At 49.4% G+C, this 14,714-nt stretch overlaps 1 protein-coding gene across 1 annotated transcript in view; it reads right to left on the minus strand.

Moving 5' to 3' along the window:
- The window catches only part of LOC100671157 (CEA cell adhesion molecule 1), a 113,643-nt gene that overhangs the window by 60,691 nt on the left and 38,238 nt on the right, over positions 1–14,714 (minus strand). Inside the window, 3 exon segments of the mRNA XM_064293748.1 lie at positions 2,066–2,312; positions 2,708–2,808; positions 2,810–2,979. Of these exon segments, the coding sequence (XP_064149818.1) occupies positions 2,066–2,312; positions 2,708–2,808; positions 2,810–2,979 (518 nt within the window).

Consider the following 14,714-nt stretch of genomic DNA (forward strand, 5'->3'; position numbering starts at 1 on the left):
TGCTATGAGTCAGAATCGACTCGATGGCAGTGGGTTTTTTTTTTGGTTGGTGACATTTATCCATTCTGTATACCACTGGTAGAGATAATCCATCCAGAGAAGATGTAGGAGGGGAAGAGGGGTCACTCATGGTTCACAGTCAGGATGAGGGGATCAGTTTTGCTGGAACTGAGCAGGTTGGAGACCTCACACTGACGCTTTCCAGCATCCTCCCTGCTGATGGGGTGTATGGTGAGGGAGCTGTTGTCCTGGGAGAGCATCATCCTCTCTGTGAGCTGCAGAATCTGCCCTTGGAAGACCCATCTGATGGAGATTCCAGTGTGGTTGGTGAGGCAGGTCAGGGTCACCGGGCTCTCACGTTCTGTGACTGCGGTGTTGCTGGCTTGGATGGAGGGTTTTGTCCCTGACTCTGTGGAGAAACAGAGGAGGCGACTTTGAGAGTGGGCCAGGTATTGGGGCTACTCTCCTTCCTATGAGATCCCAGCCAGCTTATAGGCCCTACAGTGAGCTCTGAAAGGCGACCCAGAGGGTGGTCCTCACCCTCTGCAGAGGCCGTATGTCTGTTCAGGTGCTGATCTGTAAGGACAGGGTGTTCCCTCCCATCACTAGAAATAGGTGCAGCCCCCTGACTTCCTGGAGTATCAGTACTGGGGCCTCTTCTGAGCCCATGTGTCCATCCACCTTGTAGTCTGGTGGAATTTTCTTCTCTAGACATTTGTGTGATCCTTTCCTAGGGTATCCTGTGACTTTGTATGAGATCAGGCCCCTCTTTGGTAGAGAAGAATTCTGTGTGTGGGGGGAAGGCAGGCTGCTGATCCTGTCTATCTCTAGGGCAGTACAGCTCCACATATGGAAGGGAAGGTGTTTCCTTTTTGTTAAATATTTGAGAGTAAGCACAGCCCGGCCCAGTCTTCACTATCTTAGAAACTAGAGTTTCCAATCTAAAGGATTTCTCAATCTGAAAAAGCTCTCGCTCCCAGTCTATGGATTGACTATCAGGTGAAAGGAAACTTAGGGGGAAGTAGTTACGTTTCAGCAAAGTCAGATACTCTTAGCCTGCTCTGTAAACTACAGTGACACCTGTGAGAGGTGGAACTTGACAGGACTGCCTCGCTTTTCTGGGTGTTGGCAGTTTCCCACCTTTGACAGGGTGCAGTTTTACCACTTTTCTACTGCTGTCTATTAGTACAAAGTACACAGGTTCCTGCTTTCGAATGTTTTACTGAACATGCTTTTGGCCCTGCTCCTTCTGTCCTGTAAAGAAACTTCATGGGTGAATCTACCTAGTTTTCTAAGTAGGATTCATGATGCATTGTTCTCCTTTGTGTGTCATCTAGGCCAGTGTCACACAGCATATACAGCTGTGACTTTAGAGTCGGGTCACAGGCTTAGATGCCTCTGCCTTGAAGCTGGCACTTTCCCCATGTCTCTGGCAGCCAGATCTGGCATGGCTCTGGCATTGAAGGGCTGCACATTTTAGCAAGATTAGGATACAGCACACATAAACCTGCTCCACACTCCATGGTGCGACCACAGAAGGTGTGACAAAGGGCTGGTGCACCGGGTTTTGCAGGGGACAGAGCAGAGAGGCAGCGCTCCATCCTGCCATCACCTCCTTGGAGGTTATTTCATCCTCTCTTTAGGAAAAATGTGAGCCTGATCAAAGCCTTGTGTGTTCCTTGTAGCATGTGGTGTCAGTGAAAGAAAACAGAGGTGAAAGAAAGTGAAAAGTTAGTGACAGAGACTGCACTTGATCTGGAGGACACTTCTTTCCTCCCCCACTCTGAGGTCCCTTCCCATTCCATGGGGCTTTCTGAGGCTGAGAGAGCCCCCTCTCCACATTCCAGGCTGGACCCAAGGTCTGTTCTGAGAACTAAGAACAGTAAGAGGAGGGAATGGTTTTGAGGGATGTAGTGGGAGGGGCAAGGGACAGATGTTGGGATTTGTGTGTTCCCAGGGGACACAGACTGGAAAATAACTTCTTTTAGGGTTTTTTCAGAAAAGCAGACCACCTTTCACCCCAGAGATCAGTGCTGAAGTTCCAGGGAGCCACTTAAGCAGAAACTGTGATAGTTTTGACTGTGGTTCTTTTGAGGCCAGCGGCATTGTTATGGACATGGCCGGTATAGTTTCCAATATTACTCACAGTGATGTTGGGGATAAAGAGCACTTGTGTGGATTGGAAGTAGTTCCCATTGATAAGCCAAGAATACTGTGCAGGTGGGTTGGAGGTCGCATTGCAGGAGAGAGTGAGGCTGACCTCTGGTGGGTAATACCAGTCTGAGGAGGAAATGGTTGTGGTGTTTGGGCCACCCAGAGCAAACAGAATAAAGCCACGTTGTGATGTAACCAGAGGGAAAGGGAAGCTCCTGGTCTGATAAGGGCCACAGCATCCCTCTGATCCTTGTTTTAAAAAGTCCCACACAATAAACCCCTGACTTCTCTGAGCCTGATCTGAGACCATCAACTGGTTTCTCCCATTCCAGGTGCTGACCCCAAGCATGTCAACACAGGAACAGCCCCTCCCTCCTCGTCTGGTGGCATGGCTGAGCCTGCCCAGATTTGCCTGGGTAAGGAAGTCATGGCCAGCCTGGGTGTCCAGGGGCTGAGGGCCAGTGTACTTGGACCTGAGAGTGCTGATGTGGCCTGGGTCTGACAGTGTGGGTTTGGGCTGGCAGCCTGTATCGTGTGGGAACAGAAGTTACTCACGAGAACATTCAGAAGGAATGGGTCACTATGGCGGAGATTCACTGGGTTCCAGGTTTTACACTCGGAGGGTCCTTTGTCATTCCTTGTGACATTGTGTAATAGTGAGAATGGTGGACAGCTCCAGCCTGTCAGTGTCTGGGAGGCTCTGATGGTTTATCAACCACAGGTAAGTTGTGTTCTGAGTCTCAGGGTCACACGTTAATGTTACAGAGTTCTGGTCTTTCATGGGGTTGGAGCTGGTGCTGGTGATGAAGGATGTGGGTAACTCTGCTGTCAGATAACAGAGAGAAGACTACCACATTTAGTATCTTTGATTCCTGCAAAGGTGACTTTCAGTCTGAGTTGGCAATGCACGTCTCTCAGTCAACCTGGAGTCTTTAAAGAAGGCCTTTGTATTTCACGATAAATGTCTGACAGTTGAGTGCCCAGAGAATGTAAGGCCTATCTGCCTTACTCTATCTATGGGAAAAACACAAACTGTCTCAAATGTTAATTAAGTAGCAACATTGGGTCATGGAAAGTCACAGACTGGGGTTAAGAGATCATCCAGGGTCTGACCAGCTGACTGACTGATCTACCTCAGTTTCCTCACCTGGAGCTTGTGCTTGCCGAGGCTCCTCCAGCTGTACAATTCTACATTGCCCAGATCAGGAGTGTTTTCTCTGATACACCGTTTTTTGTTCAAAGGTATCCTAGATGTGGGTAATGATGGGACTTCTAATTGTCCTTAAACCTGAGGATATGAGGCAGCCTGGCCTGGATATTGGGTGTCATGAGCAGAAACTACACTCAGCGAGACCAGGATCAAGCCCAGTGGTCAGGCTGTGGGGCCACAGGATGGGGGCAGTTCTCTCTGGTGTTTGACGGTGACTGACGAGATGCCATGGCCCCATAAAGGACAAAGCTGAGTCCAGGGAATGATCTAGGGAACAGTGAGGGAACAGAAAGGACCTGGCTGAGTTTGAAAGCGGAAACCTATTCTCTTCTTGGTCTTTAGTGTCCCTTCTCCCACAGCTGAGGGCAGGTGAGGACCATGTTTATCTTTCCTGAAATATGTGTGGATGGTTTCAAATGCAGAGGGGGTCCTGGTGGAAAGTGGGGGGAGCATGAATTTGCTGAGGATCTGGCCCTCATGGACCATTTGTGTTTAGTGGATCTGGATATAAATTTGATTAAATGTTTAAATTTCTTCCATATGTGAAAATTATTGTTAATGGTTCAAAGATCTGAGGCCAATTGTCTGAAGGAATATTTCTCTAGAGAACACTAGAAGATCTTAGGCCAAGCTCTGTAGTCCAGCAAGGATCACATTATGATCAAAGCAAGATGCTGAAATCTGCTTGAAATCAGAGACTCCCTGGGTAGGGGAGAGAGAGATAATCCTGCTAAGGGATATAATTGATCAGAGGGAATTCTGAGGTGTCTCAGTACAAAAGGAGGAAAGACATCACGTAAGTAGGAATTATGTGTCACGTTAGTCAATTTAGAAAAGAGGTCCTTGTCACTGATTCATCATGGAGAGTTGGGCACAATGGGGAGGAGTCTCGGCAGATGCTTGTAGAATGTTTCTTTTCTTTAGACCTTATGAATGATGCCATTAAAACAACTACAAAACAACTCATAGCAGCCCTATGCACAACAGAATGAAACACTGCCTGGTCCTGCCACATCCTTACAATCGTTGTTATGCTTGAGTCCATTGTTGCAGCCAAGGTGTCAATCCATCTCGTCGAGGGTCTTCCTTTCTTCCACTGACCCTCTATTTTACCAAGCATGATGTCCTTCTCCAGGGACTGATCCCTCCTGGTGACATGTCCAAAGTATGTAAGACACAGTCTCATCATCCTTGCTTCTTAGGAGGATTCTGGCTGTACCTCTTCCAAGACAGATTTGTTCGTTCTTTTGGCAGTCCATGGTAGATTCAATATTCTTTGCCAACACCACAATTCAAAGGTGTCAATTCTTCTTGGGTCTTCCTTATTCATTGCCCAGCTTTCACATGCATATGATGCGATTAAAAATACCATGGCTTGGGTCAGGCGCACCTTAGTCTTCAAGGTGACATCTTAGCTCTTCAACCCTTTAAAGAGGTCCTTTGCAGTAGATTTGCCCACTGCAATGAGTCTTTTGATTTCTTGACTGCTGCTTCCATGGCTGTTGATTGTGGATCCAAGTCAAATGAAATCCTCGACAACTTCGACCTTTTCTCTGTTTATCATGATGTGGCTTATTGGCTTAGTTGTGAGGGTTTTTGCTTTCCTTACGTTCATGTGCAATCTATACTGAAGGCTGTGGTCTTTGATCTTCTCAGTAAGTTCTTCATGTCCTCTTTGCTTTCAGCAAGGAAGGTTGTGTCCTCTGCATAATGCAGGTTGTTAATGAGTCTTCCTCCAATCCTAATGGACCGTTTTTCTTTGTATTGTCCCTCTTCTCAGATTATTTGCTCAGCATACAGATTGAATAGGTAGGATGAATGGATACAACCCTGACGCACACTTTTCCTGACTTTAATCAAGTCAATATCCTCTCGTTCTGTCTGGAAAAAAAAAAAAAAAACTGCCCCTTGATCTATGTAAAGGTTCCTCATGAGCACAATTAAGTGTTCTAGAATTCCCATTCTTTGCAGTGTTATCCATAATTTGTTATGATCCACATAGTTGAATGCCTTTGCATAGTCAATAAAACACAGGTAAACATCCTTCTGGTATTCTCTGCTTTTAGCCAGAATCCATCTGACATCGGCATCCCTGGTTCCATGTCCTCTTCTGAATCCAGCCTGAATTTCTGGCAGGCCCCTGTGGATATACTGCTGCAGCCGCTTTTGAATGATCTTCAGCAAAATTTTGCTTGTGTCAGACAACTAGAGTTTGATCAGATTGGTTCAAACTGACTAGCTGACTTCCTGACCAGTGTTGGCTTCCTCACCTGGAACCTGCACTTGCTGAGGTCCCTCTAGCTTCACAAGAGTACATTGCCCAGCCTAGCTGTTTTTTCCCTGAGGCCTCTGTTTTCAAGGATATATTAGAGATGGTTAAGAATGGGACTTCTCATTGTCTTTAAACTTTAGGAGATGTGGCACCCTAGGCTGGGGACAGGGTGTGATGAGCAGAATAACACTCGGGGAGACCAGGAGCAAGCCTGCTTGTCAGCCACAGTGATAGTAATTAACACAACAGTGGCTCATGCATCTCTCACCTCAGAGGACCCCAGCTCATGGCCATGGTGTTGTGATGGGGTCTGAAAGTCCCTCCCCAGAGGAAGTTCTCGGAACTACCGTGGGACTGTGAGCCTCACACCAAAGACAGGGATGTGAGTCACAAGTAAAATGTGACTCTACTGTGGGGACTGCAGATCTGTTCCCTCTGCCTTTCACTCCTGGTTGGATCAGTGCAGAGAGTGAATGAAGGAGGTGCATGTCCATCCCGCATGGCCTTTTGGCATCACTAAGGGGAAGAACCCTGGGCAGGGACACAGTGGAAGCTTGTTCTCCAGGGGACCTGGGCACATTGGCTGGTGGTGGAGCCCTCCCAGGGGCTGCTGCTTAGACTGATTTCTTTGTCCTTTACTGTTTCCTGGGAAGGATGAACCTGACCACAGTAGTGGTGGAAGAGAACAGGACAGTCAACTCGGTGGAGGATTAGGGGGTGGAGGAAGCTGTGCAGAGCAGGACAGTCCCAGTTGGAATGAAGAAGGAGCAAGAAGAGGGACATGGAAGGAATAGAGAGAGCCAGAAACGCCCATGGTAGTGCGCAGTGGGGGTTTATGAGCTCAGAGACCCAAAGATCCAAGAGCTCAAATGTGATCCAGAAGCAGGACAAGTGCACCCGAAATGCTGAGGAACACCATGATGACCAGAATCATCATGAGACCGACTCCCAAGGCAGCTTTAGGAGCTGGCAGTCAGAGGGAGGAAACCTAGGTTTCAGCCACCTGGAGCAACAGGGTAGCTGAACGTCTGGGGAATCTGCAAGCAATGTCCAGTCTCTGAAGAGATTAGAGATCATTCATTCATTCCCTACTTTCTTCCTTTACCAAAGAGTAATTGAGAGTTTGTTACATGTTGGGTCTGTGCTGGTTGCAAGGTATGCAGTGGAGAGGGAGAAACCAAAGTTCTTTCCTGTATGCTTCAGTGGGAGAGACACAGAACACATCAATAAACAAACATAAGAGATTTCACTGCAGTGCAGTGCATGTGGATCGCATGCCTGGAGGTGGAAGCCTAGACATGCCTGGCACTGACTGTTGGTGAAAGTAATTTAGTTGTGGAGTAAAACCGAATTAATCATTCATTTGCTGTCACACCACTTTCTGCACCAAAATCTCTCCCTTCGAAATGGGGATGTCTAAGAATAAAGGATCTGAATCGGTGGCTCTTCTCAGGGTCCACACCCCTAGTAATGCTACCTGGAATGGAGGAAAGGTCAGGGCTGTGGCTGCAGACAGACTTTGGTGTGACTCTGATCTACTCATCATGGCCTGGGGTATGTGGCCACCTGTGGTCTTCAAACTGAGTCTCAGGTGAAGGTCTCAGCTGTCCAGAAGAGCTCTTGGGGCTGAGCCCAGGCTGGTGACCAGCAGTAGGAGTTCCAGGACTCAGGCAGTCAGTAAATTGTTCCTCTCAGTCAGACCTGTCCTGGAGGCCAAGATCCAATCCTGCCTACAGGCTCTCCAGGGTCACCTGGAGTCTGGAGGCCTGAGGCAGGGCCTTGGGAAGGGACTTCCTCGTGCTGGTCTGCTCTGTGAGGATCCCAGGGGCTCCCCAGGCCAGGTCCTGACCTCCAGGGTCTTTTTCAGAACCATGTTCACACGGAGGAATGCAGTGGGAATGGACTGAGTGACCTCTCCTTGCTGAGTTACTCTGCATTGGACTCTCCTTCTCTCTGCTGCGAATGTCTCCAGGGTCTGGATTCGGGAAGGAAATTCTGACCTAAATGCTCAAAACCCAAGTATGGAATGCAGAGTCGGGTATAGGCACTGCAAAGTGTCCAGGCCCGTCAATCCTTACCTTTAAAGTAGAATTAACCCCATCCCACACTCAGATGTCAGAGAGGAATTATGGTATACACGGATCTGTTCAGCTAATATTTCTTTGTCACCATTTGTCTTTGTTATTTGTAGTGTGTAGATTCCTGTGTCCTTCAGGGTGACATTTTGGAAGAGCAGGGACCTATTGTGGTATACTGTCTCTCGACCTCTGTGGTTAGGCAGTGGAGTATTTGATTGATTTTGTGGTAGATATTGAACAATTTTATTGTTGTCTGTACTTTACCCTTAGACCAGATGTAGATTAAAGAATCTGTTGGCAGATAGTGGAGAAGTAGGAGAACGTCATTTCCTTCGGCAGCATTGAATGACATGGATTCAGTAGTGATTTGGGCTGTGATGGATGGGCCCCAGAGAATTAAAAGTGAGACTAGGGGGGAAGAGAGAGAAATCAATAAGCACGTGGATGATTGTGTTGGGATGGAAAGTTGGGGCCCTTGAGTCTGAGCAGGTGTCTTTCAGCCCTTGGACCTGGGGTGTGTGTGCTTCCCAAGTCAGCATTACTTTAGTGCCTTGGAACCTGTTATTTCCTCTTTTTCTAACACTCTTCCCCAGATGTCTGCGTGGTTTACTCACTCACTCACTGCCCTCGGGCACCTGCTCACACTCAGTGGCATCCTTGGAGCTGCCTTCCTGACACCTCATCTACAGACCCTCAGTCTTCACTTTCGGACCTTTCCTGTTCTGTGTCTTCCTTGGTGCTTATCAACACCTGACATCCGATGCAGGTCTATTTGCTTGTCTTTCTCCCTCTTCCCTAGACATGAGCTCCATGAGGGCCGACTCTTGTCTTTTATGTTGTACCCCTAGTGCCTAGAGAGTTCTGCAAACACCTGGGGGATGAATCAGTGAAGGTTCCTAGGACCCCTCCATGTCCTGGTGTTTATTTGCCCATTTTTGAGATTGGTAGGTATTTCACAATTTATTGTTTGCTCCAAGCCTGTTGCCTTTAAGTCGATTCTGACTCATAGTGACCCTGTAGCAGAGTAGAACTGCCCCACAGGGTTTCCAGGGTAGGTTGGGTGGATTCCAACTGCCCCGACCATTTTGTTAGCAGCTGAGCTCTTAACCACTGTGCTAAGAGATAATTAATTTGGAAGACGTGCTGCAATTGAGGTTTTACTCCCCCTTACCAATTCAAGTTCAATGACACTTCTGTTGCTGGGCCCTCCTCTCCCTTCAGTGTTCACTCCACTGGAGCTCCACAGGCAGCTATCTGTCACCTCCCAGACCCTTCTCCTCCCAGGAGACCCCAGCCAGCCAGGGAATCCTTCCCTCTCATCTGTGAGCAGGGACCCCTGAAGTGGACACGCCTTCTGTGGGGAGAGGCTGAGGGAGGCTCCATGGGTCTCTGCTGCCTGCTCTGTGCTCCCTCTGTGGGGAAGAACTCTGGTTTCAGCATTGCAAACACTGCTGCCCCAGTTGTGTCTGCTCTGCTGTCCTTCCTCCCGCTGCACTGCGCCTCCTTCTGGGGTGAAGCTTCCCCAGGTCACATGGGTTGGGGGTGAGTTCTCCCCTAGGTAGCCTCTCTCCTGCCCTCCACTTTCATTCCTGACTTCTAAGTTCCCCTCTTACCTTTTGCTTTCTGTCTACATTTAGGTTCCCTGGGAACCACTGCTGCCTCTGCCTTCTCAGCCTTGATCCTCCCCCCACGTCACCCTCGTTGTTGGGGTGTGCACAGTGCCTGGGGCCTCAGCCTCCTGGGCTGGGCATTTCCCAGAGTTCTGGTCAGGGTGCATAATCAGCTCTCCCCTGCAGTTCTCTTTAACCCTATTTGGCTTTTCCTTGTAGAGCAGGATCCCGGGGTGATATCAGGAGCTCTTGTCACAGGGGATGTTAACCTGGTCGTGCATCAGAATCAACCGTGGGATTTTATAAAGGAACCGAGTGTCCAGGTGATGCTTTAGAAATACTGCTTCAGCAGCTTCACAGGTAACGATGATAATGCTGAGAAAGGCTTGAGAAACAGTGATCTGTGGGTTGGGGCGGGTTTCTCACCCTCTCCTGTGCACAGAGAAAGTCTGAAGTTCTGTTAAATGCACGCTCTGACTCTGTGGGTGTTAGGTGGACTTGAGAGTGCATCTGACAGGCTCTTAGGTGATGCAGATGATACTGGCCTGTGGACCACACTTTGAATAGCCAGGCTGCTGGGAACTCCTGTTATCTGAGAGCACAACCCACCCACATCTGCATTGGCCTCTGCTGTTTCTTGGCCTTGGGTCTGTGAGCACCAGACAAGGAGCCCCTGGGTTCCCCTAATCCAGAGATGGTTTCTCATGTGACGCAGATACCCATTTTGCACGCAGGACTTTACTGTGTTCCCAGATACACTAGAAAGAGTGGGTGTACTTCCAACCAGATGGTCAGAGGTGGCTGAAAGGGTCAAGCTGAGAGGAACCAAACTTCTCTTTCTGGTGTCACCAGCCTGACCTCTGCTTCCAGTGACAGAGACATAGGATGTGGGTGTCCAGGAGGGAGTTACAGCTCCTGGGAGTGAAGGGGGAGCTTTGTTGGGTGTCCTGAGGAGAGAGGACTGGTGGTGGGAGGTCAGGGGGTGTGGGCTCCCATGTCCTCAGGGAAATGTTTCAGGAAGACCCCCTCTCTCTGGGGTCTCTGTGGCTGAGCGGTGGCTCAGAACCTATCTGTGTTCTCCCTGACTGTCCTGGGCAGCCTCTGTCCTCTGCCTAGTTGACTTTCTTGTGGCCACCCCTGTTTCCCCATGAGTGTGCCCAAGCAGGGAGTGGGTTGCTGCACAGGAACCCCCCACAGCACGGGTCCTCAGAGCCCCAGGAAGGAGGGGCAAGGCAGAGCTGACACTTAGGAGGACCTCAGAAGGGTTTGTTGGAGCAAGAGGTGGAAATCAGCCTGCCATTTCTACCTGAGCCAAAAGCCAGGTTCATGGCCCAGGGGAAAGAATATGTTTCCTGTTTTTTGTGTTATGTTGCCCTCTGGAGGGCTCAAGGAGACCTGTGGTCAATATCTGGTGCACCAGGAATGCTGACCAATCCCCAAATGATGTGACCTGGCCCTGAGCCTGGACAGAGCTGGGCTCTGACCCCCTGGCTGAGGGTCAGCCCCGGTTCCTGTTCACTGTGGGTCCCCAGGCTGCCCTGACTCCACCCAAGTGCAGGTGAGCCCAGGGAGAGGATGTGAGTTGTCCAGAGGATCCCTGATTCCAGTGTCAGAAGGACTGTCCTCCCAGGTGGATGTGCTGCCTGAGAGGAGCTCTCTGTCTTCAAGGTTTAAAAGGAAGGACCCAGTGAGGGGTCTAAGGCTGCAGGAGTGGGCACTGGCCTGGGAGGCTGGTCCCCCACTGCCCCACGTTTCCCTCCATCACAACCCTGGGGGATTGTATCAAGGTCATCTGTGTCCTTGTCTGTTGTCCACTAGAGTCCTTCCCACAGGGCCCAGGCACTAGAGCAACTTCCACCTGGGACTCAGGAATTCCTGAGGTTCCTTGTAGGGGAGGGGAGGCCCCCATGGGCCTTCAGACCCTCTGAGACGGAAGCAAAGGCAGATCCTGTGTTATCCGGCCCCCATTTGGCTTGGTGACCTCCTCAAGCCCAAGACCCCTTGGGGCCAGTGAGATGGTTCAGGGGACCAGAGGCAGGTCTCCCCACAGAGTAGTGAACCTCAGGGCTGGGGAGTGGCACCCCGACTGTTTTGTGGTCCGGCTGGGGCTCATTCCTCCCTGGTGGTAACTCTCTTGGATCTCGGGTCTAGAGTTTGGTTCCAGGTCAGGTCTTCCTGGGTGAAGAGGAAGCACAGAGGCTCCCAAACCAAGCCCTGCTGGGCGACTCGATGTCACTCACAAGTTAGAGATCGGGGTGTGTGGTCAGTTATCTGGGAGCTAATCGGGTCTGACCTCTCACTGTTAGGAGGCCCCTCTCATCCCCCTGACACTATGAGAGGTGAAGGCCCCATGTCCCTGGGACAGCAGCGGGCACTTGCTGGTTTCCTCCCATTGGACGCCAGTGCCCTGGGTCTACACAGATTGTGCTCCACCATCAGGAGTCAGCAGGTGAGGTGGTGTGTGCTTTGTCCTCCTGCATTTAACCAGTATTTATTGAGCATCTGTTATGTGTCAGGCACTGAGCTAGGCACTGGGATTCCACAGTGTACAAGACAGACATGTTTGGAATTAATGAGGTAATTATAATGGAGATATGCGCTATGAAGAGCAAATATGTGGAGTATCTGAGCTGATCTGGGGATCACAGAGAGCTCCCCTGGGAAGTGATCTGCTGGCTGAGCCCTGAGTGCGAGTGGACCGTATACAGCTAAGTGCAGAGGGTGTGGAGGGGCGGAGTCTGACGCAGAGGGGAAGCCCTTCAGGTTGGAGAACGTGGCTTCATGGAGGAGCTGACAAGAGTCCTGTGTGTGGGGATCTCCAGAGTGAGGGCTGTGGACTGAGGTGACGCTGATGAGGCTCACACCTTGCTGGGCTGTGGGCGAAGCTGAGGGGCCAGCAGCCTTATTTGAGGGCGGAGTGTGAAGAGCTCCAGGCTGCAGATTAGATTTGCCGCCCTCTGGTGGACAGTTGGAAAAGTGCAGAAGAAAAAGATCTGTGTCAAGCAGTTTTTTTCCAAAGTGACTGAAATTCACATAACATAAAATTAACCATTTCAAATAACACGAGAATTTTTTATTCAATATCACCCTTTAATCATTTTCATCTCTCCTGTACTCCTCCCCGTGTCCTCTGGATGGTGCTTTCCTGGAGAGCAGGGACTGTCCCCTGTCAATCACAGGTCTGCATACAGTAGGTGCTCACTCAGTAAGTGTCTGGCAGACAGAGCTTCACTCTGTCCCCGCATGATGTAGGAGTTGCAGCAAGGTACATCCCTATCTGGGGGCTGGTGCCTTCCTTCCACAAGGTGTGGACAGAATCACAAAGGCTGGTCTCAGTGGAGACTCACTCAGTGAAGGGGAAGGGGCTGGAGGGAGGCCTGGGCTCTGGGTCCTGAGGACCTAGGAGGTCTTCTGGTTTTTATAAGATGCTTTTATATGTTGTGTTTAAAGTCACACAGGAAAACATATTAGTTGTAAAAGACCAGAATTATAAACCTGTATAAAATAATGTGTGTCAGGTCCTGCCTCAGTTCCATGTCCAGGACATAACCACTTTTGCATTGCCCATATTGCATTTGGAAAATCTTCTACAAAAGACCTCTTTAAAGTGTTAAAAACCAAAGATATTTCCTTGAGGATTAAGGTCTGGCTGACTCAAGCCATGGTGTTTTCAGTCGCCTCAAATGTATGTGAAAGCTGGACAATGAATGAAGAAGACCGACGAAGAACTGACGCCTTTGAATGATGGTGTTGGCAAAGAATACTGAATATACCATGGACTGCCAGAAGAATGAACAAGTCTTTCTCAAAAGAAGCACAACCAGGATGCTCCTTAGAAGCAAGGGTGGCTAGACTTCATCTCATGTACTTTGGACCTGTTATCAGAAGGCCCCAGTCCCTGGAGAAATACATCATGCTTGGTGAAATAGATGGCCGGCAAAAATAGAGGAAGACCCTTAACGAGATGGATTGACACCGTGGCTGCAACAATGGGCTCAAGGGTAGCAACAATTGTGAGGATGGTGCAGGATGGGCAGTGTTTTGTTCTGTTGTGCATAGGGTCACTATGAGTCAGAACTGACTGGATGGCACCTAACAACAACAACATTCCTTTGGGAAGGTTGTTTACTCTGCTGGGAAGGAGCGAACAAAGGCCTCTGTAACCAGCATGACACTAGACCTGGAGGCCAAGGCAAGTAGCCCAGAATTCAGTTCAGCCCAGCAGCCCCAGGGGTGCAGCCAGGGTTGGGGGTGGGGTGCAGAACTTCTGTGCTCATGGGCTTCAAGCTGGGTGATGGAATGTGGTTCTAAGGTCAGGCACTGGGCTCAGAAGTTAATGATGAAAGATTCTCACCACATTGCAGGCAGGGGCCAGAATCTGAGGGGCAGGGAGACTCACTGTGAGGACAGAGCAGGCTCTCAGCCTCCCTGAGGTGACACTCTTCTTGTAGCAACCAGCCATGCAGGCTGTTGCAAAGGGGGTACCAACAGCAGTAAGGTCCAGACATGTACAATGAGTCCATAATTTATAAATTAGGAAATAGCTGGGGTTTCCTCTGTAGTAACATTCTCACTCGTTGCGTCTTTCTCCCGTGGACTAGAGATGGGAAACCTTTCCAGCAGTCACTTCTCACTGTGTCGTCCCTACTGCAGCACCTGGGAGTGAGCATCACAGGCACACTCTCCGTGGTGGTGATGGTCATGAATTACTGATTTCTGAATTTTTGTGTGTACTCTTTCTTCTTCACAACTGAGCATTATTAACAAGAACATAAGATGTACCAAGAACCCTGAGGTGCAGACTTGTAGAATGAGTTCATAACTTGTAAATTAGGAAATAGTTGGGGTTTCCTCTGTAGTAACTTTCTCCCCTATTGCATCTCTTCCCCGTGGAACAGAGATGGGAAAGTTTTCCAGCTGCTGCAGCTCCTGGGAATAAGCATCGCAGACACACTGTCCGTGGTGCTGATGGTCATGAATTATGGCGGATTTGTGAAGTTTTGCATGTTCTCTTTGTTATTCAAACTGAGCATTTTAACCAGGAAGAGGATGAGGGGGCAGGAGGGAGTGTGGGCAGGCCTCCACCTCAGTCTCTCAGATCAGTGAATGTGCTGTAACTCACACCATAGGAACAACTGCCATGTCCATGTCGACCACGTGTGGTTTGTGGTGAAAGTGATGAAAAAAAGGCCCTGAGAGGGGTTACTTTTCCAATCCAATGATGTATGCATGTTGGTTAAGAGTCACTTAGGGTTAAATCATGATGTGGTTATTTTTATATTTTTATCACTTTCACCTCATGACAGACAACACTTGGGCAATGACAGAAGAGCCTTGCGATCTGTGGGGTTTGTGCTTTAGCAAATGGACCAGCTTTGTGTGTTTCTGGA

Source organism: Loxodonta africana, chromosome 11 (genome assembly GCF_030014295.1).
Source record: "Loxodonta africana isolate mLoxAfr1 chromosome 11, mLoxAfr1.hap2, whole genome shotgun sequence".
NCBI lineage: Eukaryota > Metazoa > Chordata > Mammalia > Proboscidea > Elephantidae > Loxodonta > Loxodonta africana.